This window comes from Callithrix jacchus, chromosome 1, assembly GCF_049354715.1.
Source record: "Callithrix jacchus isolate 240 chromosome 1, calJac240_pri, whole genome shotgun sequence".
Taxonomy (NCBI): Eukaryota; Metazoa; Chordata; class Mammalia; order Primates; family Cebidae; genus Callithrix; species Callithrix jacchus.
The window spans coordinates 210,448,501-210,472,265 of NC_133502.1; the positions used below are offsets into that span (position 1 = coordinate 210,448,501).

At 46.1% G+C, this 23,765-nt stretch overlaps 1 protein-coding gene across 17 annotated transcripts in view; it reads left to right on the top strand.

Moving 5' to 3' along the window:
* Positions 1-23,765, top strand: part of MED15 (mediator complex subunit 15) — an 85,099-nt gene that overhangs the window by 40,609 nt on the left and 20,725 nt on the right. For 8 of the 17 annotated variants that reach the window (XM_078341284.1, XM_008990220.4, XM_008990222.4 and 5 more), the window contains 4 exons: positions 11,358-11,409; positions 13,067-13,096; positions 14,874-15,086; positions 22,997-23,241. In XM_078341284.1, coding sequence (XP_078197410.1) covers positions 14,879-15,086; positions 22,997-23,241 — 453 coding nt within the window. In that variant the 5' untranslated portion in view covers positions 11,358-11,409; positions 13,067-13,096; positions 14,874-14,878. Of the gene's footprint in view, positions 1-11,357; positions 11,410-13,066; positions 13,097-14,873; positions 15,087-22,796; positions 22,864-22,996; positions 23,242-23,765 lie in introns of all 17 variants that reach the window. The other 9 variants (XM_008990223.4, XM_002763498.6, XM_078341256.1 and 6 more) reach the window with 4 other exon arrangements.

The following is a 23,765-nucleotide window of genomic DNA, read 5'->3' on the forward strand; positions in this document are numbered from 1 at the left end:
TAATGGTTTGGTTTTCAGTAGCCATATTATGCATCTATTAAGGCACTAGTACTTTACAAACACTGTCTAGTTCTTGTGACATTTCCTTCAGTTTACCTGTGGAGAAAGTAAAGTGCAGGGCAAGTCAAAGGAATGATGTGGGGAGAGCAAGCTTTCCTGCTTCCTTTTTTACTTTTAAATTTAAGCTGGATAAGGGGGCCATTTACATTTATTCTGTTATTCATTTTAATATTAAAAATATTCTGTATGGCCGGGTGTGGTGGCTCACGCCTATAATCCCAGCACTTTGGGAGGCCGAGGCGGGTGGATCACGAGGTCAAGAGATCACGACCATCCCGGTCAATAAGGTGAAACCCAGTCTCTACTAAAAATACAAAAATTAGCAGGTCATGGTGGTGCGTGCCTGTAGTCCCAGCTACTCGGGAGGCTGAGGCAGGAGAATTGCTTGAACCCAGAAGGCGGAGGTTGCAGTGAGCCAAGATTGTGCCATTGCACTCCAGTCTGGGTAACAACAGTGAAACTCCGTCTCAAAAAAAAAATTCTATATATAAAAATAAGATTTTGAATTACCTAAATCATAGTTAGTAGTTGCTAGGACAACTAGATAACCACATACAAAATATTGAGGTTGAGCCTCAACTTCACACCCTATACAAAAATTAACTCAAAATAAAAAACACCAGCCAGGCATGGTGGCATGTGCCTGTAGTTCTGCCTAATTGACAGCCTGAGGGTGGAGGATCAGTTGAGCCCAGGAGTTTGAGATTACAGTGAGCACTGACAGTACCAGTGTGCTCCAGCCTGGGTGACAGAGTGACTCTGTCTCTAAAAAAATTATTTTTAAACTCAAAATGGGTCAAAAATCTAGATTTACAAGCTAAAACTATAAATATAAGAAAGCAGAGGCATACATCTTCATGACCTTGGATTAGGTAATGGTTTCTTAGATATGATGCCAAAAAAGCACAAGCTACAAAAGACGTGGATAAATTTGACTTCATCAAAATAAAAAACTTACACATCATAGGACACTGCCAAAAAAGAGAAAAACAACCCTTGGAATGGGAGAAAATATTTGCAAATCATATATGAGGGTTTAATATCCAGAATACATAAAGAACTTCTATAACCCAACAACACTAAAAAAAAAAAAAGGCAACTAAAAAATGGCAAAGTAGTTGAATAAATTTATCTCCAGAGAAGAGATACAAATGGCCAACAAGCACATGAAAAGATGTTTAACATCACTAGTCATTAGGGGAGGCGATTGCAAATAAAAAAACAGTGAGATGCCACTTAATTCCCATTATAATGGCTGTGATATAAAACAAGACAGACAATAATAAATGCTGACAAAGATGTAGAGAAATTGGAATTCTCTCTTTTTTTTTTTTTTCAAGATGGAGTCTTGCTCTGTCGTCCAGGCTAGAGTGCAGTGGCACAATCTCAGTTCACTACAGCCTCCACCTCCCGGCTTCCAGTGATTTTTCCTGCCCCAGCCTCCCACGTAGCTGGGACTACAGGCACACAACACCACACCTAGCTAATTTTCATATTTTTAGTAGAGACAGGGTTTTATCATTTTATCATGTTGGCCAGGCTGGTCTCAAACTCCTGACCTCAAGTGGTGCACTCATCTTGGCTCCCCAAAGTGCTGGGATTACAAGCATGAGCCACCGCACCTGGCAGAGAAATTGGAATTCTCATACATTGCTGGAGAGAATGTGAAATGGTACAGCTGTTGTGGAAAACAGTATGACAAATCCTCAAAAAGTTGAATGTAGAGTTACCATGTGACGTAGAAGTTCCACTCCTAGGTGTATACCCAAGAGAAAAGAAAACATGTCCACACAAACACATATACACAAATGTTTATAGCATCATTATAATATCATTAGTAGCCAAAAGCGGAAACAACTCAAATGCCTACCAGCTGATAAATGGATAAACCGAATCTAGAATATCCATACAATGGAATATCATGTGGCCATATGAAGGAATGAAGGGCTGATACATGCTACAACATGTATGAAGCTTAAAACATTACGTAAATGAAACGAAGCAGTCACAAAGGATGACATGTTGCATTTTTATTAAGTGTCCAGAGAACAGGCAGATCTATAGAGACAGTGTATTAGTTTCCCATGGCTGCGATAACAAGTTACCTACCATAAGGTTGGAGGCTCCTAACTGGGTCCATGGCTCTGCCGTCACTTTCTTAAAAGGCAGCACATGTTTGAGGCTGACTAGTTTGAGGCAGCCTATTCCTGCCTCTGCAGTTTTGGGAGTTCTTTGATTTTGCCTAGGCTGTAAACTTTCTACTCCAAGCTGGCAGTGTTTCTGCTAGTAGAACATTCTCAAAATCCTTGTGGAACTTCTGCATGTATGTTGGAATTCATAGCATTAGATGAGGTTTCTCTACAGATCTTTCCTAATTTTGTCTCTCTTCCTCACTTCTGTGAGATGATTGAGGGGATTCATGATTCCCATGTTTAATTTCTTTGGCACTAGAAACATTTGCAAGACATGCCACACCCTTGGCATTTTCAACAGAACATACTTTCCTAACAGTGAATCTCCTAGTTTTAGCATTTTGGTTTTTTCCTATCTAAATAGCCTGAGAATTTCCCAAATCATGAAGTCTAGGTTCCTTTCTGTCTAACAGTTCTTCCCTCAATTTATCTCTTTTTGTATTTTAAAAATTCTCTTTACCTTTTATTATCCCCTTAATTTATCTCTTTCCTCTTTCTTTTTTTTTTTTGAGACAAAGTCTCAGTCTGTTGCCCAGGCTGGAGTGCAGTGGCATGATCTCAGCTCACTGCAACCTCCACCTCCCGGGTTCAAGTGATTCTCCTGCCTCAGCCTCCCAGGTGGCTGGGATTACAGGCGCCCACCACCACACCTAGCTAATCTTTGTATTTTTGGCAGAGACACGGTTTCACCATGTTGGCCATGGTTTTTGGTGAAACCGTGGTTTCAAACTCCTGACCTCAAGTGATCCGGCCGCCTTGACTCCCAAATTGCTGGAATTACAGACATGAGCCATTGCTCCTGGCCTCCTCTTGCATTTTACTATAAGCAGCAAGAAGAAACCAAGCTGAGTTTTTTTTTTGTTTTGTTTTTTTTCTGAGACTGAGTCTCACTCTGTCACCCAGGCTGGAGTGCAGTAACATGATTTTAGGTAACTGCAACCTCCACCTCCTGGGTTTAAGTGATTAAGGCTGATTCTCAGCCTCCCAAGTAGCTGGAATTACAGGCATCCACTACCACGCCTGGCTAATTTTTGTATTTTTAGTAAAGATGGGGTTTTACTATATTGATCTTGAACTCCTGACCTCAGGTGATCGGCCCACCTCAGCCTCCCAAAGTGCTGCAATTACAGGCATAAGTCACCACGCTTGGCCCAAGCTGAGTCTTGAATGCTTTGATTGGAAGTCTGCTCAGCTAAATGTGCAAGCTCATCGCTTATGATTCTGCCTTCCACACAGCTATGGGACACAATCCAGCTAAACATTTTGCCATTATATAACAAAGGTCACCTTTGCTGTAGTTTTCAGTAACATGTTCTTTGTTTCCTCTGTGTCCTTAGACTCACCTTTAATGTTCATGTTTCTACCAACATTCTGTTTTTGATAGTAAATGTATTCTTAAAGATAACACAGACTTTCTGTAACAGGTTCCTCATTTCCCTTAAGGCAGAGTCTGGGTGACAGGGTCTTGAACATCCACATTTCTACACACTGCCTGTTCAAGGACACCTGGAACAGGTTATTTTTTGTCATGCTTCTCACAATTCTACCGGCCTCTCTATTATCCAGTTCCAAAGAGACTGCCACATATTTAGGCACCCCACTCCTGGTGACAAAATATTTATGTTTCCTGTGGCTGCTATAAGAAGTTACTACAAACTTGGTGGCTTAAAAGAACAGAAATCTAGGCCAGGTGCGGTGGCTCAAGCCTGTAATCCCAGCACTTTGGGAGGCCGAGGCGGGTGGATCACCAGGTCAAGAAATCGAGACCATCCTGGTCAACATGGTGAAACCCCGTCTCTACTAAAAATACAAAAAACAATTAGCTGGGCATGGTGCATGCCTGTAATCCCAGCTATTCAGGAGGCTGAGGCAGGAGAATTGCCCGAACCTATGAGGCGGAGGTTGCGGTGAGCCGAGATCGCGGTGAGCCGAGATCGCGGTGAGCCGAGATCGCGCCATTGCACTCCAGCCTGGGTAGCAAGAGCGAAACTCAGACTCGGAAAAAAAAAAAAAAGAACAGAAATCTAATCTCACAGTTCTCAAGGCCAGAAGTTCAAAGTCAGTACCATGGGCAAAAATCACAGTGGCAGCAGGGAGGCTATAGGAGAGGAACCTATTCCTGGCATCTTTCAGCTTTTGGTCACTGCTGGTATTCTTTGGCTTGTGGCTGTATCATTCCAGTTTTCAAGGCCAGCGTTACAAGGTAAATAAATTCTCTCTGTGTTCCATCTTCACAACGCCTTCTCTGTGTATGTGAACTTTCCTTCTGCTTCCCTCTTATGAGAATACATGCAGTTGCACTTAGAGCCCACCTGCGTAACCCAGGATAACCCTCCATCTCAAGATGTTTACCTTAATCACATCTGCAAAGACCCTTTTCCCAAATAAGGGAACATTTACAGGTTCCAGGGAATAGGGCCTGATTTCTTAAAGGACTGTTATTTAGCCTGCTACGGATAGGGAGTTGATTAGTGATTGCCAAGGGCCAAGGGTGCTGTGGGTGAAATGGAATTTTCATTTGGAGTGATGAAAATGTTCCAAAATTGGGCCGTGCATGGTGACTTACACCCGTAAGCCCAGCACTTTGGAGGCTGAGGCTGGCAGGTCACTTAAGGTCAGGAGTTTGAGACCAGCCTGGAACATGGTGAAATCCTGCCTCTACTAAAAATACAAAAGCTGGGCATGGTGGCGCATACTTGTAGTCCCAGCTACTTGGGAGGGTGAAGCAGGAGAATCGCTTGAACCCAGGAAGCAGAGTTTGCAGTGATTCAAGATGGTATTACTGCAGTCCAGTCTGGGTGACAGAGTGAGACTCCGCCTAAAAAAAAAGGAAAGAAAGAAAATGTTCTAAAATTGATTTTGGTAATGCTGCACAACTCTGAATGTAGTACCAAAAACCGTTGAATGGCATGCTTTAAATGGGTGAATTGTATCTCAGCCAACCGATTACATATATTTTTAATAGAACTAGTGAAAATGATGGATAACAAATCTGTTTTTCCTTGGTGGCCAGGTCAGGGCAGCGTGATTTCCTTGGGTAGAGGGCACTGCTGGGGCTGCCTCATCCCTGCTTGGTTTCTGATGATGTGTCCTGTGGGCTGGGACCAAGGTCCCAGGGGGCTGTGGATACTGGCATGAAAGCACTGTTTCTGGAATTTGATGGTATTTTAAAATCTATTAGGAAAACTCAGACATGAGTTGAAATATGGCACAGAGGTGTCGTATTTCTCTAACCCAGAGTCAGCAGTTACTGTGGTTTGGTGACTTTTCCCTTGGCTGTCTTTGTTTTCCTCCTGAAGTACTGAGGGCACATTCTCACCCTCAGAGTTGTATCTCCACTGAGCGTCTCCATACCGGCCTTTGCTAGGGCCCCACATAACTATCACATGGAGTCACTATTGTCATCAGTGGGAAGGCCTCCTTCAAGTTTCAACACTTGTTTCCTAATAGTTGACTTCTTTTAATCAGGATCCAAACATGGGTCTTTTCTCCCCTTGGCCCCTCCTGGCCTGGTGAAGGAGCAGCCCAGATGTCCTGTGGCCCTCCCCATGGGCTCTGATGCCCCCCCAAGCTCCTGATTCATCCTGCCTGCTCCTTCCTTCTTGTGAACTGGGTGCTAAATCAAAGAGCAGAGGGTGCCATGGTCTCTTAGCAAGAATACATCCAGAGTGTTGCCTTACAGTTGTATTTCTGGGTGTCTTGATAATCCCAAAAGACCACAGTTTGGAGGTTTGGAGAGCAACAACAGCCTGACTCTTGTAAAGCTCCTATTACCATCCGATGGTTCCGTCATTTAATTAGGAATTGCAGACTAGTTCTGGCTTTTCTCCCACATTTATTACATGGAGGGTTTTTTTTTGGTCAAGAAAGGTTTTCTTTTGTCAGCCACGGCTGATGATTGTTTGAAACCCTGTGTGTTCACGACCTCCAGGAATGCTGTTTTTCTGAGCTTTCCATTCTAAGGAGTCCCCCCAGGGGCCACAGATAGGTTCTCTTTGAGTGGCGTGTTGAGCTCGGGGCTGTGTATCTGGGGTGTTCTGGTCCATTGCCGCCATTCATTTTGATGCTTAGATGGTCCCATCCTCGTCTAGCAGGAGCTTCTGTGTCTCTTGAAGCCCTCACATAACCTCTTTAGTTTTTTGTAGCCTGCTGGTATTTAGGCCCAGATTGGCTGTTCCTCTAGGGAGTGAGCCCTGCTGGTAAAGTCGCATTTGGAGCACGCTATGTGGGTACTAGTCTTTTCATTGCTTTGTGCCTTTTAGTGAACAGAACTAAGAAAAAAACATGTTTTTGAAATAACAGCAACAACAAAAACCCATAATTTTACACTAATATTTCAATTCAAAATTTAACCTTATATATAGGGCTTTTACTTCTTTCATTTTAAACATGTATCTTTTCTGTTACTATGACTATCTTCTCTTGGTCTCTAATGTTACTAGCGTACTTGCTTGCTTTACTTTCAAATTGTTTCAGCATAAACGGTTTATATTACCACCAATAACAAAAGGTAGACTGAAAATTTAAGATTACCTTGAAGTTCTGTTCGTCCTTAAAATTGACATTCCTTAAAACTGACACATTGAGGTTCCATTTGTCCTTCCATTGAGAATATTTTGTTGTTTCATTTTTTAAGAAGCCTCTCAAAATATTTATTTTCCCTATATGATTCTGCCACCAACTTGATATTCAGCTCATTTGTTTTAATTTATTTTGAAGTTTTAGGACTTGTACTTTTTCTTTTGATTTGGTCCACTTTTCATTTTAGAATTTTTTTTTTTTTTTTGAGACAGAGTTTCGCTTGTGTTACCCAGGCTGCAGTGCAATGGCACAATCTCAGCTTACTGCAACCTCCGCCTCCTGGGTTCAAGCAATTCTCCTGCCTCAGCCTCCCAAATAGCTGGGACCACAGGCGTGCGCCACCATGCCCAACTAATTTTTGTATTTTTAGTAGAGACGAGGTTTCACCATGTTGACCAGGATGGTCTTGATCTCTTGACCTTGTGATCTATCCGCCTCGGCCTCCCAAAGTGCTGGGATTGTAGGCGTGAGCCACCACGCCCAGCTAGAAAAAATATTTTAGGCTGGCTACAGTGATACAGTGACTTATACCTGTAATCTCAGTACTTTTGGAGGTTGAGGACTGAGCAAAAGACAAACCTAGGCAACATAGCAAAACTAATTTTTGTCTCTACAAAAAATTAGCTGGGCATGGTGGCACATCCATTTAGTCTCAGCTGCTCAGGAGGCTGAGGTTGGGAGGCTCACTTGAGCCCAGGAGGTTGAAATTGCAGTGAGCTGTGATCACGCCACTGCAGTCCAGTCTGGGTGAGAGTAACACCCATCTCAAAATATTTATTTATTTATTTAAGAGAAAGAAAATAATTCACTGAGTTGCCCCTGAGTTGCCCAGGCTGATCTTGAACTCATGGATGCAAGCAGTCCTCCTACCTTATCCTTCCAAGTAGCTGGGATTACAGGATTGTGCCACTGTGCCTGGCTTTCACTTTTTTTTTTAAAGACTGAGTTTTTGCTCCTGTTGCTCAGGCTCGAGTGCAGCAGCGTGATCATGGCTCACTGCAACCTCCATCTCCCGAGTTCAGACAATTCTCCTGCCTGAGCCTCCCAAGTAGCTGGGACTATAAGCAACCGCCACCATGCCTGGCTAATTTTTTTGTAGTTTTAGTAGAGATGGAGTTTCATCATGTTGGCCAGGCTGATCTTGAGCTCCTGTCCTCAGGTGATCCTCCTGTCTTGGCCTCCCAAAGTACTGGCATTACAGAGGTGAGCCACTGTGCATGGCCTGATTTGGCTTTATCTTCTCAGTAGTAAAAGATTTATGTGCTTCTCAAGTGAAAACCCATAACACTGTCAGTTTAGAGAGGGAACACTGTGGGTTTAGAGAGGGAACATTTCCAGCCCAGTTCCTGATACCCTGATACTTGTTGAGTTGTTGATTTTCTTTTTTTTTTTTTTTTTGAGACGGAGTTTCGCTTGTGTTACCCAGGCTGGAGTGCAATGGCACGATCTCGGCTCACCGCAACCTCTGCCTCATAGGTTCAGGCAATTCTCCTGGCTTAGCCTCCTGAGTAGCTGGGATTACAGGCACGCGCCACCATGCCCAGCTAACTTTTTGTATTTTTAGTAGAAATGGGGTTTCACCGTGTTGACGAGGATGGTCTCGATTTCTTGACCTGGTGATCCACCCACCTCGGCCTCCCAAAGTGCTGGGATTACAGGCTTGAGCCACTGCGCCCAGCTGGGTTGTTGATTTTCAATTTGGGTGTATCTTTTCAGTGTTTCTCTTGGCACATCTAAGCAAATATGTGTGTTTAGATTCCCCAGGTCTTATATAAAGGTGTATGTCATTGCAGTATATGTGGCATGGAGTGTTTTTCTCTCCTGTCTCCTTCCTTGTGTTCACAGTGTTTTGTGAGGCCCTCGTACGAGATTTCACATGTCAAGCAAGTGTGGAAATTCCATGAAGCTTTTAACTTTTTGAGATGGGGTCTCACTCTGTCGCCCAGGCTGGAGTGCAGTGGTCACAGCTCATTGCAGTGTTGACCTCCCAGGCTCACGCCTCAGCCTCCCCCTCTGGGACCACAGACGTGTGCCACCACACCGGGCTAATGTTTTTATTTTGTTTGTAGAGATGGGGTCTCACTGTGTTGCCCAGTCTGGTCCTAAACTCCCTGGCCTCAAGACCCTCCTGCCTTGGCTTTCCAAAGTGTTGGAATAATAGATGTGAGCCTCCATGATTGGCCTCTATGAAGCTTTTTAATGTTTCTGTTTTCTCATAAGTAAACTGGGTGTGTTAGTAGTACCTGCCTTTGGGTGGTTGGGAGAAATCAAGGCAATAACACATGTGAATTGTTGACTCCTGTGCCTGGCACCATGAAGTGCCAAGTGCTAGCTGTTACTGTCACAGTGTTCATTGTTTATGGTTTGTAATACTCAGCCTCAGGTGCAGCTGGACACTTACATTTTGATAGCCAGCAGGGGAACTGGAGCAGATTGAGTGAAGATAAGGGAGGTTCCCAACTCCTTAACCCTTTTTCTGCAGCAGTTCTAGGGGAGTTGGTGTGCTTTGGAGCAGAAAGGACATAATAATCTGTCTGTCTGGATTGGGGTGGGGGTGGGTGGTGAGGAGCAGGCGTAAAAGAGCCCAGCCGGGGGGTCAGAGGCACAGTTTTAGATCCAGGGCTTTCTCCCCTGGAAGGAAGCTGTTGGGGCTGACCCACAGTGCCCAGCCCCTACATGTTCCTAGATAAACCCACCTTTGGAGGAATGTAGGAATTATCATTGCCCACAAGACAGCTCCTTGGCTGGCAGTGTGACAGCTTCCTGTGCTTTTTTCTCACATCAGTCGTCCCCTCTCTCCGTGCTCCCCACCAAGCCTCCTTACACTAGTCTCAAGAGCCATAGCAGAGTTGAAACAGATGGCAGTGGCTGTCCCTGCTGTGGGTCAGGAGTGGTGCTCGGCACTGCAGTGTGGTGATGCCTGCCCACTGGGTTCCAGGTGCTAGGCTGACAGTGGGTCTTGCTCAGCCCTGGTTTTATGCAGAAGGGCTTTGGGGACATGCTCCTGAGCTTGTTTAAGTGTCTTATGTCTAAGCAGAAGTATCTTGTTGCTTTTGAAACCTACTTCCCCTTGTTTTATGGATGTGGAGAAAACTCAACAAATTCATTTTAAGTATCGCAGACCTAAGAAATGGTCCAGGGCCTTAGGAGTTGTGAGATGTCGACCTGGCCAGCCCCCAGGCCCGCCTACCCTCATACCTGGTCACTTCGCTTCTGTTCCTGAGTTCCTCAGGTTCCCATACCTCCATTGCCCCCATCCTCATACCACTGTCCTTCAGGGACAGGCTGCCTATGGGTCCCCTTCACATGGACATCGTCTTTCCTATTAGAAATCGATGGGGACCACCAGAAGCTGGGTGTGTTGACAGAACTGCCTTGGTGTCCTTTTGCTCTGACCAGGCCTCGCTGCTTATCCCAGCTTCTCCTGTCCCCTGGGCCTTTCCTCTTTATGTTGTCCCGTGCTAATTCCCTGAGCCAAAAAAAGAAGTGGGGTAGAGTTTGGAGATAGATGTGGGATGATAAAGATTTCGGAAGTGTCCTTACAGTTTTACACTCATCTGAGACCACTTTTCATCATCTTTCCCTCTGCCCTGCTGTCTTCAGAGTGTAGTGGATGGATTCTGAGTGTCACAGTGGCTCAAGAGGAAGATTGGGTGAGCAGAGCAGGGACCCGGGCCTTTGTCCCTTCCAGGCTGCTCTGTCAGAAGGATGTGCACTTCAGCAGAGGGCAAGGATGCTTCTCTGAAATAAGACTTTACCTTATTTACCTGAAATAAGACATCCCAGTATTGATCAAAATACTAACTCACAGTAGTGATTTCCCTGGAACACTTGAGAGTGAGTGTCCTTGGGGCCAAAGAGGACAATGGGTGGAAGGCAGGCCCTGCCAGGCAATGCCAGAAACACAGGAGCCTGCACAGAGGAGGGTGCCTCAGCAGGCAGTGGCCTTCACCCCACCTGTGAGTGGCTTCCACACGCTCCTTTGCCTGTGCATAAACAGATGAACATAAATTCTCCTGTAATGCACAGCCAGGGGAGTTCCATCCAGATTTGCAGCAGATACCGTGTCATCAGTGAAAAGGCAGCAACAGGCTGAGCTGAGAAATGAAAACCTTCTGTACAGATAGTGCAAAGACACCATGGCCCACCCATGGCTACCTCTGACAGGTCTTGTGCCCTCAGGCCAGTGCCTTGTTCCTCCAACCTGCCTGTCCCCTTTGTGACGAAAAGAAGGCATTCGAGATGGCTCCCAGCTCTCAGCTGAGTGCCTTTAGGTCAGGGGAGAGAAGTGGCCGTTGGAGGCTCTCTGTCCCCTTCTTGTTTCTTTGTGCCTGTTATTGGCCAGCCTAGCTGAGCACTGATGGCTCTCTTCCAAGAGGTGGATTCCAGAGGAGACCAAGCATCTGAGTCTGCCTTGCTGGGTGGACTTCAGCTCAATGCCAGCAGGCAAGGGGGTGGGAACGGGGAGTCCGATGGCTGCACTTCTTCATCTGGGATTAAACTGCTTCCTGTTTTTACTTTTAGGACGAATACCTTTCTCTCGTGGCCAGGCTCATTATCCATTTTCGAGACATTCGTAAGTAAGATTTTGCATTTTTGGGTTGTTGAGATCGCTGTGAGAGGCCAGCCTTGCTGCTGCCTCGGTGGAGTGGAGCTTTCTGGGCAGGCCATGGCGCCTGAGTCAGAAGGTCTGTGTCACCTCACTTGCTTCTGGGAAGTTCTTCATCGCCTTGCATTTGATTCCAGATCCCCCATCCTCCCAGAGCCTTGGCCTCAAAAATGCTGATTCTGACATAATGGAAATGTTGTCCTCAAAGTGGTCTAAACAGGGTTGCTTTTTCACTTGCCCATTTAATCTCCCTTTTCATAGGGCTGTTGTTTTTACTTCTGGGAAGTTCTTAAATAAGCAGTTTACCCTGGAACAGAAACTCTCTTCCCTAAAAGTTGATTTCATTGACCCATGGAGGCCAGAGACACTTAGACATATGTTCCCTCCAGACTAGAAGCTTCTGAGGAGGACCTTCTGAGTCTGCACCCTGGCTCCCAGCCGTGGTGGGGGCCCCTTCACCTCACATTGTGCCTCCTCTGATTCAGAGAACCCAGTGTGGTTGTCAGCGAGGCAATGGCCCCTGCTCTGCAGAAGTGAGTTGTCATTGCATTTAGGGCCAGCGTCTTGGTGCTTGCATGTGTTATGTGGAAGCATGTGGACACCCAGTATTCCTGGATGGCCACAGCTTTTGAAGGAAACTGGGGTCAGCAGCTGCTGGCTTTCAGCCAACAATGGCTCCTGCCCACTGCCGCTGCATAACCACTGGTGGCAGGCTTCTCTCGACTCAGGCCTGTCCTTGGAGCATGTGCCTGGCGAGTCTCATTGCCATTCCCCTGTGGGTTAGGGACAGGCAGCTGTACCTTCAGTGTCTGTTGCTGAGACAAAGGGAGACATTGAGCACCCCAGAGCCTGGTAGGTTTTCCTTCTTTCCACACTAACTTTTCACCAGAATGACCAGCAAGGTGAATTTCGCTGATCTCACTTTCTCTGTGGTGTTGGGAAGGTGTTGGGATGTTTAGGAGGAGAATGAGCAGCCCAGATTATCTAGCCCAGATGCACTGGCAACGATTCCCCATGTTCTGTTTTTGGGGACAGTGGCCTGGTTGATGCACACAGTCCTGTGGGTCTCATAGGCTCATGAGGAGGGGCTGAGCAGGAGGCTCAGGCCCCCATGGCTGCTGTGGAAGTTCTTCACTGGGCACTGGGGTCAGCTGGACTGGTTTCCAGCTGGCCATGGACAACCTTGGTTTCCTCATCTAGGTAAGAGAGACACTGCCTCACCAGAGTGGGCTGCAAAGGGTGGCAGTGTTGGGTCTCAGCACCACTCCAGCCCCGCTGGGATTCCTATAGTGTTCTTATTATTTGTTTGCTCAGGGCTGAGCTGAGACTGTAGACCTGGAAGAAAGGAAAGCCAGCGTAGGCCTAGAGTCCCCAACCCCAGAGTGCCTCAGCCTTGGGGGCAGTTCCCTAAGGTCCCAGGTTGACCCTGGAGCTACTCTGTACCCTCTGCCCCCAAGTCCCTTGTGGGGCCAGCGCTGCCAAGAATAGAAACCCTTCCCATGGTAGCGGGGAGTACTAGGATTGAGACTTGGGCAAATGTCTACAGAACTGACCTACCCATGGAAATAATGTGGTTATATAAAACTTTGTTTACTTTGGTTTTTTTGTTTGTGTTTTCATATAGATAACAAGAAATCTCAAGCTTCCGTCAGTGGTAAGAGTTTTCTCTTTTGAGTTAAAGTTCCTCCCAACTTTGGATTTGAGGTGGCAAGAATGACATAGTGCATGCCTCATGCGCCTGGGTTAACCTGTCACTAGAGGAGAATGCTTGCAGAGAGAACTCTGGAGGGAGGAGGCTGAGCAGCTATGCCCTGACCTCTCCAGCCTTCATCTTCCTGCAGACTGAAGTCACATGATGCCTCCCATCCTGTTTGACACAAATGCTGCCTTGCCCAGCAAAAAGATAAACACTCACAAAGCTATCAAGACATTAGCTGAAAGCGTTGAGCTCTCTCTCTGGTAGAGAACTATTATGCTGTTTTCTGTATAGTAATATGTAGTAGCATTTTTGAGAAAATGCTGTTAATTCACTTTTTTAAGTTAAAACAAAGTTTCTTTGTAAATTTAGAAATCTGGCTGGATGCTGTGGCTCATGCCTGTAATCCCAACACTTTGGGAGGCTAAGGCGGGCAGAGCACTTGAGGTCAGGAGTTTTGAGACCAGCCTGGCTAACATGGTAAAACCCCATCTCTACTAAAAATATAAAAATGAGCTGGATGTGGTGGCACGCGCTTGTAGTCCCAGCTACTTAGGAGGCTGAAGCACAAGAATTGCTTGAACCTGGGAGATGGAGGTTGCAGTGAGCAGAGATCACGCTACTACACTCCAGCCTGAAAAAAAATAGTTTAGAAATCTGTATTTTAAAATTTCAGGGTTTATCACATAAGGGGAATTCTGTCAATTCAGCCTTAGTCTCTGCTGACTAAGCTGCCAGGGAAGGGGTTTAACAAATCCAGGCTGGCCGACTGCATTCTGCCATCGGGAAGGGAGTGCACTGGCCTCACAGGCCAAACACTGTCTACCCTGCCCTAGGCAATAGAGCTGTAAATGCCAGCTGTCTCTGACTGTGTGGGTCTTACCTCTCAGCCAGAACAGGAATTCTTGGCCAGCTGGGGCTGAGTAGCATCAAGGGCATGTGGCCAGTACATCTGGGGCCCTTGGCATGAGAGCATGGGATCCTGGGCACCACCCAGTTGTGTGACATGGTGGTCCTGCCAGACCAGACCTGTCTGTGTACCCAGCAAAGGCTCTGGCCTTTGCTATTAAGTCCACACTGTTGTGACAATGGCATCCTTGTCTTTGGTTGTGGCATTGCTCACTGAGCTGCTGACCTTGTGGGCTTGGCACCTTTCTCCTCAGTGTTCTGTGGACCCCTCAGCTGTTCTGGCATGGTGGCCCTGCACACAGGGGCCCAGGCTCAGTTGGACTCTGCAACAGCAGGAGTGGAGCTGTGTATGCCTATGGACTCGCGCCATCCCTGGGATAGCATCCCCTGACCACTGTGTTTTCGCTTGCTATGTAGAAAGGCTCATCGTACTTTGTAGGCTCACCTAGCAGGAGGCCTGGACAGCCAGGAGGGGCAGGGGTTGCCGCCTGCCCTCAAGGCTTCAGCCCATCTTTAGTGCACCTGCAGGCATCAGAGAGGTCGTTTGTCTTTTAACATTAGGACCCTGGTCCAGGCCAGTCTAGAGGTGTGGGACATGCTCCTTGTTCTTGAGGAGCTGACTGTCTGGGAGCAGTGACCCACACACCTGGCATTCTTGTCACTTGAATTTGGGAGTCTCCAGGAGTCTAGTCTCTTACTGCTTGGGGCCGTGAAGGGATTGAGCCTGTAGATAGAGAGATCTGTGCTCTGTGAGCCTCACACCCTTTGAGCCATGGCCAGTCCAGTAGGCCCTTTCCTGAGAAGCTCTGCCCTTGTGTTCCCACAGATCCTATGAACGCACTCCAGAGCCTAACTGGCGGACCTGCCGCGGGAGCCGCCGGAATTGGCATGCCTCCTCGGGGCCCGGGACAGTCTCTGGGCGGGATGGGTGGCCTTAGTGCCATGGGACAGCCAATGTCTCTCTCGGGGCAGCCGCCCCCTGGGACCTCGGGGATGGCCCCTCACAACATGGCTGTCGTGTCTACGGCAACTCCACAGAGTGAGTACCACGCTTCCTGGAGGATTTGCCACTTTCTTGCAAGCAACAATAGATTTTATTCCTGTGCTTATGATGGTATCAAGAAAAGCATGAAGGAGCTCCAAATTCCTTTTTTTTTTTTTTTTTTTTTAAATCTTTGTTGTATGTGGAGAGAAAAGGCTTCCAGTCTTCTTTGAGCTCCCAGAAGGGTTAAGTGATCCTGGGCCCTCCTCCTAGCCCTGGGCAAGAGGGTGGGGATGGCCTGACACTCCATACAAGGGTTTGTGTTTTGTGGCTGATAGAGATACAGTGTGTTTCCCGGTGTTCTCAGCCACAAGGCAGGGCTGAATGCCAACACCCACAATTCCACTGTTTGTTTGAGCTCTGGGCACCATCTCTTCTAGTCTGCCCTCGACCCTTGGTCACCCTGGGCATGGCTTGCAGCCATATCATCCTCAGGCTCCCCTCCTGTGAAGGACAGACTGTGTCCTCTCCACGTGGCTTTCCTGGTGGGGAATTGGGCTGTGATCAGATGTTATAGGTGAACCAAAGCTGCTCCCAAGAGGTGGCAAAGAACCTCCCTCTTCTTTCCAGGATCTGTCTTTTCAGATGGGGGTCTCCCTCAAAAGGCTGGAGTGCAATGGCGCAATCACAACTCACTGCAGCCTCGACATCCTGGGTTTATGTGATCCTTAAACTGCGGCCTCCCAAGTAGCTGGGACTACAGGCTCACAGCCCTGCACCCAGCTAATATTTGTATTTTTTGTGGAGATGGGACTTTACCATGTTGCCCAGGCTGGTCTTGAACTCCTGGGCTCAAGCGATCTGCCCATCTTGGCCTCCCAAAGTGTGCCCGCCCTCAGGACCTATCTTATTGTATCTTTGAGTCCCATCAACATTTCTTGGAGTATGCTGTGCCCACTGCAAAGTGCTTTAGTGTTTTTCTTCCTTTTATGTAACCTTTCATTTTTAAAATAGTTGAGGAGTCACAGGAAGTTGGGGAATAGCAGAGAGTTACCACATGCCCTTTACCCAGCTCTCCCCAATAATAATATCTTACATAGAACATTGTCAAAACCAAAATATTGGGGCCATGCAATCATCTCAGAGTCTTAACTTGAATTTCATCAGTTGCTTGTTTTTTTTGAGATGGAGTTTCACTCTTGTTGCCCACTGGAGTGCAATGGCGTGATACTGGCTCATTGTAAACTCTGCCTCCTGGGTTCAAGTGATTCTCCTGCTTCAGCCTCCTTGAGTACCTGAAACTGAGCGCCTGCCACCACATCCAGTTTATTTTGTGTTTTTAGTAGAGATGGGGTTTCACTATGTTGGCCAGGCTGGTCTTGAACTCCTCACCTCAGGTGATGCACCCACCTTGGCCTCCCAAGTGCTGGGATTACAGGCATGAGCCATCACGCCTGGCCGACTTCATCAGTTTTTATACTCATTCTTGGGCTGCACATACATATATATGTAGGTCTGTGAGATTTTATCACAGGTCAAATCAAGTAACTGTCACCACAATTGGCATTCAGAGCCGTTCCATTACCACCAACCAGCTCTCTTGTGTTACCTCTTGGAAATCATGCCCTCCCTCCAGCCCTAAGCCCTGACAGTTGCTGATTTGTCTTGTATCTCTGTAGTTCTGTGCCTTTGTGAACATTATGTAAATGGAATTGTACCATATGTGACTTTTCGAGATTGGCTTTTTAAACTCAATCTGATACCCTTGAGATCCACCCAGGTTTTATCAGTAATTCATTCCTTTTCATCACTAAGTAGTATTCTGTAGAACCGATTTTCCACAGTTTGCTTATTCATTCACCCTTGAAGGACATTTGGATTTTTTGCTGATTTTGACTACTCTTACACAAATAAAGCTGCTGTGGATATCTGTGTACAAGCTTTGGTGCTTCAGCATATTTTTGTCACACATCCCTCATGATAACCCTATGAAGAGGGCAGCATTACTCCCTCTGCTTTGTCAGTGCAGCAGCTAATGAGACGACCGGAGTTGTACCCCAGGCCAAGAACTGGGATGGAAGCTGCTGCCTAACCCCATCCACACACTCCTGTCCCATCCTGTGTTGCGTTTCCTCTTCTCTGAGGCCACAGACATCCTAATTTCTACCCACTCCTGCTCTAAAATCATTCTCCATCCCCAGTCGCTTTCCCTTCTCATACTTTAATTCTCCTCTTACTTCCTGTCATCTAACTCTCAGCACATGCTGGTTTCCCTGTCCTAGAATAATCCACCTGATTCTTCGTCATTCACCTCTCTTGTCTTAGCACATCGGATATGTACACCAGTTGGGCTTAGGGAGGACCCACAGAAGTGCCGGCTCTTGTTCCTTGTCACGTTCTACTCTTGTGTACTGGGTCCAATTTCTCTTTATCATGAGCTAATATTTGATAATAAGAATTTGTTTTTAAATGTATGAATTTAGAATGCTCACATGAGTTGCCTTGTCATTCCACTCCAGAGGCTTTGTCTTAAACCAGTTCTTTGGGAGAAGTTCAGTGATGAAGCTTGGTATCCTGCCCACAACCTCCCTAGTCTCACCTTGGCCCACATCCTGTTTTTAGCTTCCAAAGGGCCTGGTCTTCTGTGTGGCACTAGGTGAAACAGTGGGTTCTCTACTTCCGCATCTTGCTATACCACCTTTGTTAGAGATGCTCTCTTACTGCCCTTCACCACTTGCCTCCCTTGTCTCCATGAAACAAGTCGTGTTGTCAACCCTGATGGGCATTTGATATCCCTCTCTGACACCCTTCCCAAAGACAGCTGCATAATTAAGGCCCTTTCAGGTCTTCATCCAATGCCACCAAGAGGGCAGAGCCTATGTCAGGTTTTGCAAGGGACTCTCAAAGGGCAGTCCAGGGGACATTGTGATAGTCTTCAGGTGACCTAGGTTAGTCTGAAAAGGCTGAAACTGCTCGCTGTTTCTTTTTCTTTTTCTTTTTTTTTGAGACGGAGTTTCGCTCTTGTTACCCAGGCTGGAGTGCAATGGCGTGATCTTGGCTCACCGCAACCTCTGCCTCCTGGGTTCAGGCAATTCTGCCTCAGCCTCTGGAGTAGCCGGGATTACAGGCATGTGCCACCATGCCCAGCTAATTTTTTTTATTTTTAGTAGAGACGGGTTTCACCAGGTTGACCAAGATGGTCTCGATCTTTTGACCTCATGATCCACCCGCCTCGGCCTCCCAAAGTGCTGGGATTACAGGCTTGAGCCACCGTGCCCGGCCCAACTGCTGGCTGTTTCTATGGCTGGGGCTGCAGTGCAGGGTTGGAAGCATAGCTTTTCACTCTGCATTTTTGTTTCTCAATGAGTTTTATATCATGTGCATGTAAAGCCAACTGTAAAAATAATTTCTACTGCCAACGGTGTGATGGACTGAGTGCTGAGGACACGTCTTCCCCCTAGATAGCTGGGCCTTGGTTATGGTGCACTTTGGATTGCTGTCCTGCAGCAGTGGGGGAGGCTTTGTCCTCCTGAGCCTTGGTTGTTGCAAGGTTGGGGAAAGTAAGCTTAGGATTCCTCTCTTTAGCCAGGATTTATGCTAGGTCTTGTGTCACCCATCAGATGCCCCAGAAGCAGGTCCAGATTGGAGGAACATGTCCCCATTGTAAGGCCTGTGTCAGTTGCACATTAAGGTCAAGCAATGAGCACACAAAGATCACCAGGCATGAAGGGAAGGAGAGACACCATGAAGGAGAACAGGAATAATAGAAAGATGTAGGCATGCTCAATGACCACACATACAGGAGCTGTTAGATACGGGCCATGGGGTATATAAAGAAATAAAGTGGAGAGCTGGGCACAGTGGCTTGCAACTACAGTCCTGGCTACTCATGAGGCTGAGGCAGAGGATGGCTTGAGGCCAGGAGTTTGAGGCTGTGGTGAGCTGTGATTGCATCACTGCACTCTAGCCTGGGGGACAGAGCGAGACTCCATCTCTGAAAAAATAGAAGACAAAAAGAGCAGAATTTCAAATGAAAAAGCATCATGAGCAGTGATACAGCAGATTTGAAATGAACCAAATGAAAGCTGTAGAAATGAGAAATATAATTACTGAATAAAGAAAGTGGAGGAATAAATAGCCCATTAGATACAGCTGAAGAAAGAATTTGTGTAATAGAAACTACATTTGAAGAAATTACCTAGAATGTAGCACAGAGAAGAGCACATGGAAAATGTGAAAGCAAGAATAAGAAATTTGGATAAGATCAGAAATTCTAATCAGCATCCAAGCAAAGCCCCAAAAGGACCAAATGGCAAGAATGGAAGAAAACAGTATGTGAAGGGATAACTACTGAGAAAAGCCCAGCTGGCACCAAGCAAGTTAACCATCTCATCTGCTGTGAGACTGTAGAACACCGAAGTCCAGAAGAATATCTTGGAAATAGCCAGTTCCTGCAAAGGAGCAGTAAGTACACTCAGCAATGGAGTCAGAAAGATGATAGAATATTGTTGAAGCATTGAGAATAGAGCTGCCAGTCACACTTGTATGCCAGCAAGACTCTTTCAGGGATGCGAAAAGCAAGTCGTTTTTAGATAAACCTAGCCTTAGAGACCTTCACTAAAAGATTTTCTAAAGGATATATCCTTTTATTTCACCTTTTTCCAATAAGCCTTTTGCACTCCTAGATACATTCTATTGTTTAGCCTCTCTTCCCTCAGGTGATACAAGGTATAAAATGGGAAAAGAAGTGTTAAGCACAGATGATAGTAAATGTGTGTAAATCTAAACCAGTGTTTCTCACCCCGGGTGATGTTGCACCACAGGGATATTTGACAATGTCTGGAGACATTTTGGGATGTCACTACTGTGGGGGTGCTGCTGGTGCATAATGGGTGGAGGCCAGAGAGGCTGCTAACTGTCTTACAAGTACAGGTCAGCCCCACAACATAGAATCATCTGGGTCAAATGTCAGTAGTGAAAAGGTTGAAAATCTCTGGTGTAAATAAAAATTTACCTCTGTAAAATAATAATGCTCAAGCTAACCTCCATACAGACTTGTCACATTCCAAGCACTATTTTTATTTCCATTACTATTATATCATTAATAGAGCTAGGGTCTCCTCTTGTTGCCCAGGTTGGTCTCAAATTTCTGAGCACAGGCCATCCACTGCCTCGGCTTTTTAAAGTGCTGGGATTATAGGCATGAGCCACTGCACCCAACCCCAAGTACTATTTTGAGTGTTTTACTTACATAGTAGATTACTTAAATCTTGGTCCAGTGTGTGGAGTAGATACTATTATTGTCTTTTCTAACAGGGAAAACTGAGGCAATGAGCAGTGACAGAGTTGAGGTTTGAGTTCAGGGGGCCTAGCTTAGAGGCTGTATTCCTAACCTCACATCTATCCAGCCTCTTAATAGAATGTCTGCTGTGAAGAGTAACATCAACAAAAAATGAAATAAATGGAATTCAGCAGGGAGATATAGCGTGAATATCTGGTCTGTTGTGTACATGTAAAACCTACTTTAAAAAGTAGTAAATTTGGGAAATGCTAAAATATTGGTAATGTTTATACTTTATGCATGATAAAATTGAAAAATTATTGCTAAAGCAACAGAAGTAATTCATAAAATTTAAAATCAATAGGAAAAATACAATGCAGAGATCCAGCTAATACAGAGGTCAATCCAATCATCCAACAAAAATGCAATAAACGGCCAGGCCTGGTGGCTCACGCCTGTAATCCCAGCACTTTGGGAGGCCGGGGCGGGCAGATCACCTGAGGTCAGGAGTTCAAGACCAGCCTGATCAACATGGAGAAACCTCATCTGTACTAAAAATACAAAATTAGCCGGGTGTGGTGGCGCATGCCTGTAATCCCAGCTACTCGGGAGGCTGAGGCAGGAGAATCTCTTGAACCTAGGAGGCAGAGGTTGCAGTGAGCCGAGATCACACCATTTCACTCCAGCCTGGACAACAAGAGTGAAACTCCATTTCCAAAAAATTAAAATACAATAAGCACAAGGAAGCTTAGAAAAAAGGAAAGACAAATAAAAGTTTAGTCCACTCACACTTATTATGATTACTTATATTATGATTACTTATGAGGCTGAGGGAGGAGGGTCACTCCAGCCCAGGAGGTCAAGGATGCAGTGAGCCATGGTGGTACCACTGTAGTCCAGCCTGGGTAACAGAGAGAGACACCATCACAAAAAAAAAAAAAAAAAACACCCATCAGAATTGCTAAGATGAATAGTGATAGCCTCAAATGTTGGTGACAGAGAAACTGAATCACTCATATATTGCTGGTAAGAATGTAAAGTGATTTTACCTTCTTCCAAAATGAAATATGCAACTTGGCAGTTACACTCTTGGGTATTTTTCATAGAGAAATGAAAACCTTGCATAAAAACCCATGCACAAGGCTGGGCATGGTGGCTTATGCCTGTAATCCCAGTACTTTGGGAGGCTGAGGTGGGAGGATCACCTGAGGTCAGGGGTTCGAGACCAGCGTGACCAATATGGAGAAACCCTGTCTCTACTAAAAATACAAAATTAGCCAGGCATGGGTGGTGGCACGCGCTGTATTCCCAGCTACTCAGGAGTCTGAGGCAGGAGAATCGCTTGAACCCAGGAAGTGGAGGTTGTGGTGAGCCGAGATTGTGCCACTGCACTCCATGCTGGGCAACAAGAGTGAAACTCCATCTCAAAAAAAACACACACAAAAACATCAAAAAACAAACAAACAAACCCATGCATAAATTTTCACAGCAGCTTTATTTGTAGTGGCCCAAATCTGCATTTACCCAGATGTCCTTCAACTTGAATAGTTAAACATACTGTGAGGTGCTTGTACCATGGAATACCCTGGCAATACAAGGAAGGAACTGTTGTTAGAACTACAACCTGTATGGTGAATGTAAAAAGCCAATCCCAAAAAGAAGTTTCATACTGTATGGTTCCATTTTTGAAATATATATAATTTTGAAATGACAAAATTTTAGAAATGAAGGCTGCTACGCTGGTTTCGAGAGTGTGGGTCAGGGTTTCTGAGAAAGGTGGCGACACAAGGAATCCTTGCGGTGTGGGGCTGTGCAGTGTACTGACTCTGGTGGTGACTGAACCCACCCAGGTGGTAAAATTGTCTACTTAGTACACACACCCACACAAGTGAGCATACATAGTGGTTATGATACCTTGTAATTTTGTAGAATGTTATCATTAGAGGAAACTGGGCAAAGTATACAAGGATCTTTTTGTATTTGATACAGCTTTATTGAGACAATTCCATTAGCATACAGTTCACCCATCTGAAGTGCTCCACTTGGCAGGTTTTAGTGTAATTCAGAGTTGTGCAGCCATCATAATTTTAGAACATTTTTTGTGTTCACCCCAAAAGAAACCTCACCCCAGAAAATCTTGTAATTGACTGTTCACATGAGTAGTTTTCATAATAGCCACAAAGTAGAAGCAGCCCAAATGTTCATCAGCTGATGAATGGATAAATAAAACATGGGAAATTGATGTAGTAGAATATTATTTGGTGATAAGAATAACAGAAAAGTTGATACATGCCACGACATGGGTGACTTATAAATGTTATGCTAAAGAAACGTCACGAAAGAGCACATGTCCGATGCCATTTATACAAACAGTCCTGAAGTGGCCAATCCATAGAGACAGAGAGATTACTGGTTGCCAGAGTCTAGGCTTCTTATCTATCCAAAAGACTTAATTGTCCCTTTTCTTTTCTCTTTGGTTATTATAGAGTAACTCAGATAGGAAATTCCAAAATCAACACAAATGCTACTTCGTATTTTCTCTTTCTGTCTGTGGTAAGTGGAACATTCAGATTCCAGTGGCAGCCATGGCAGTGGGGCCTTTGCTGGCTGTTTTGTCCCCTGCTGTGTGGAGCCCTGTGGCGGAGGTTCTGCGGCTTGGACTGACGAGACTCTGGTCTTTTCTCAGCCCAGCTGCAGCTCCAGCAGGTGGCACTGCAGCAGCAGCAGCAACAGCAGCAGCAGCAGCAGCAGCAGCAGTTCCAGCAGCAGGCGGCGCTGCAGCAGCAGCAGCAGCAGCAGCAGTTCCAGGCTCAGCAGAGTGCCATGCAGCAGCAGTTCCAAGCAGTAGTGCAGCAGCAGCAGCAGCAGCTCCAGCAGCAGCAGCAGCAGCAACAACATCTAATTAAATTGCATCATCAAAATCAGCAACAGGTACCAAGTGCCTTGTTCCTGCTCTTGGCCTCCCTCTGCAGTGTAAGCCCTGGGCTGGCATCAGCCATGGTGCTGGGTGCCCGGAGCCAGCTGAGGGTCCTCTTGACACATGTGTGCCTGCCCTTTTTCATGGGCTTTTTGAAAAGTCTGGAACAGGCAGGAGAAACAGGCCCTGACTCACTAGGAAGGTTCTGCGATCGATCCCTTCCATTCTGGCTTCAGGCATCTGGCTATGGGCCTTCTGTGTGCTTCAGGGGCTGCAAGGGATTCAGACAAGAGTGAGCTGAAGCAAGAAGGAGACAAACACTCTGAGGTTTGGGACTGCTTGAGCCAGTGTGGATCATTTTTGCTGAGGACACATGCGCCTCCTGTTTTCCTCTCTGTCTTGGGGTCTGGGCTCAGTGTTAGTTGACCTCCAGCTGGTGTTCCATGGGATAATGGTGATGTAATATTGGCAACACTGCTTCTCAGAAGCTGTTAAGCTTCCCATGGTTTCCAGTGAGAGTCTAGATGTGTTAAACATC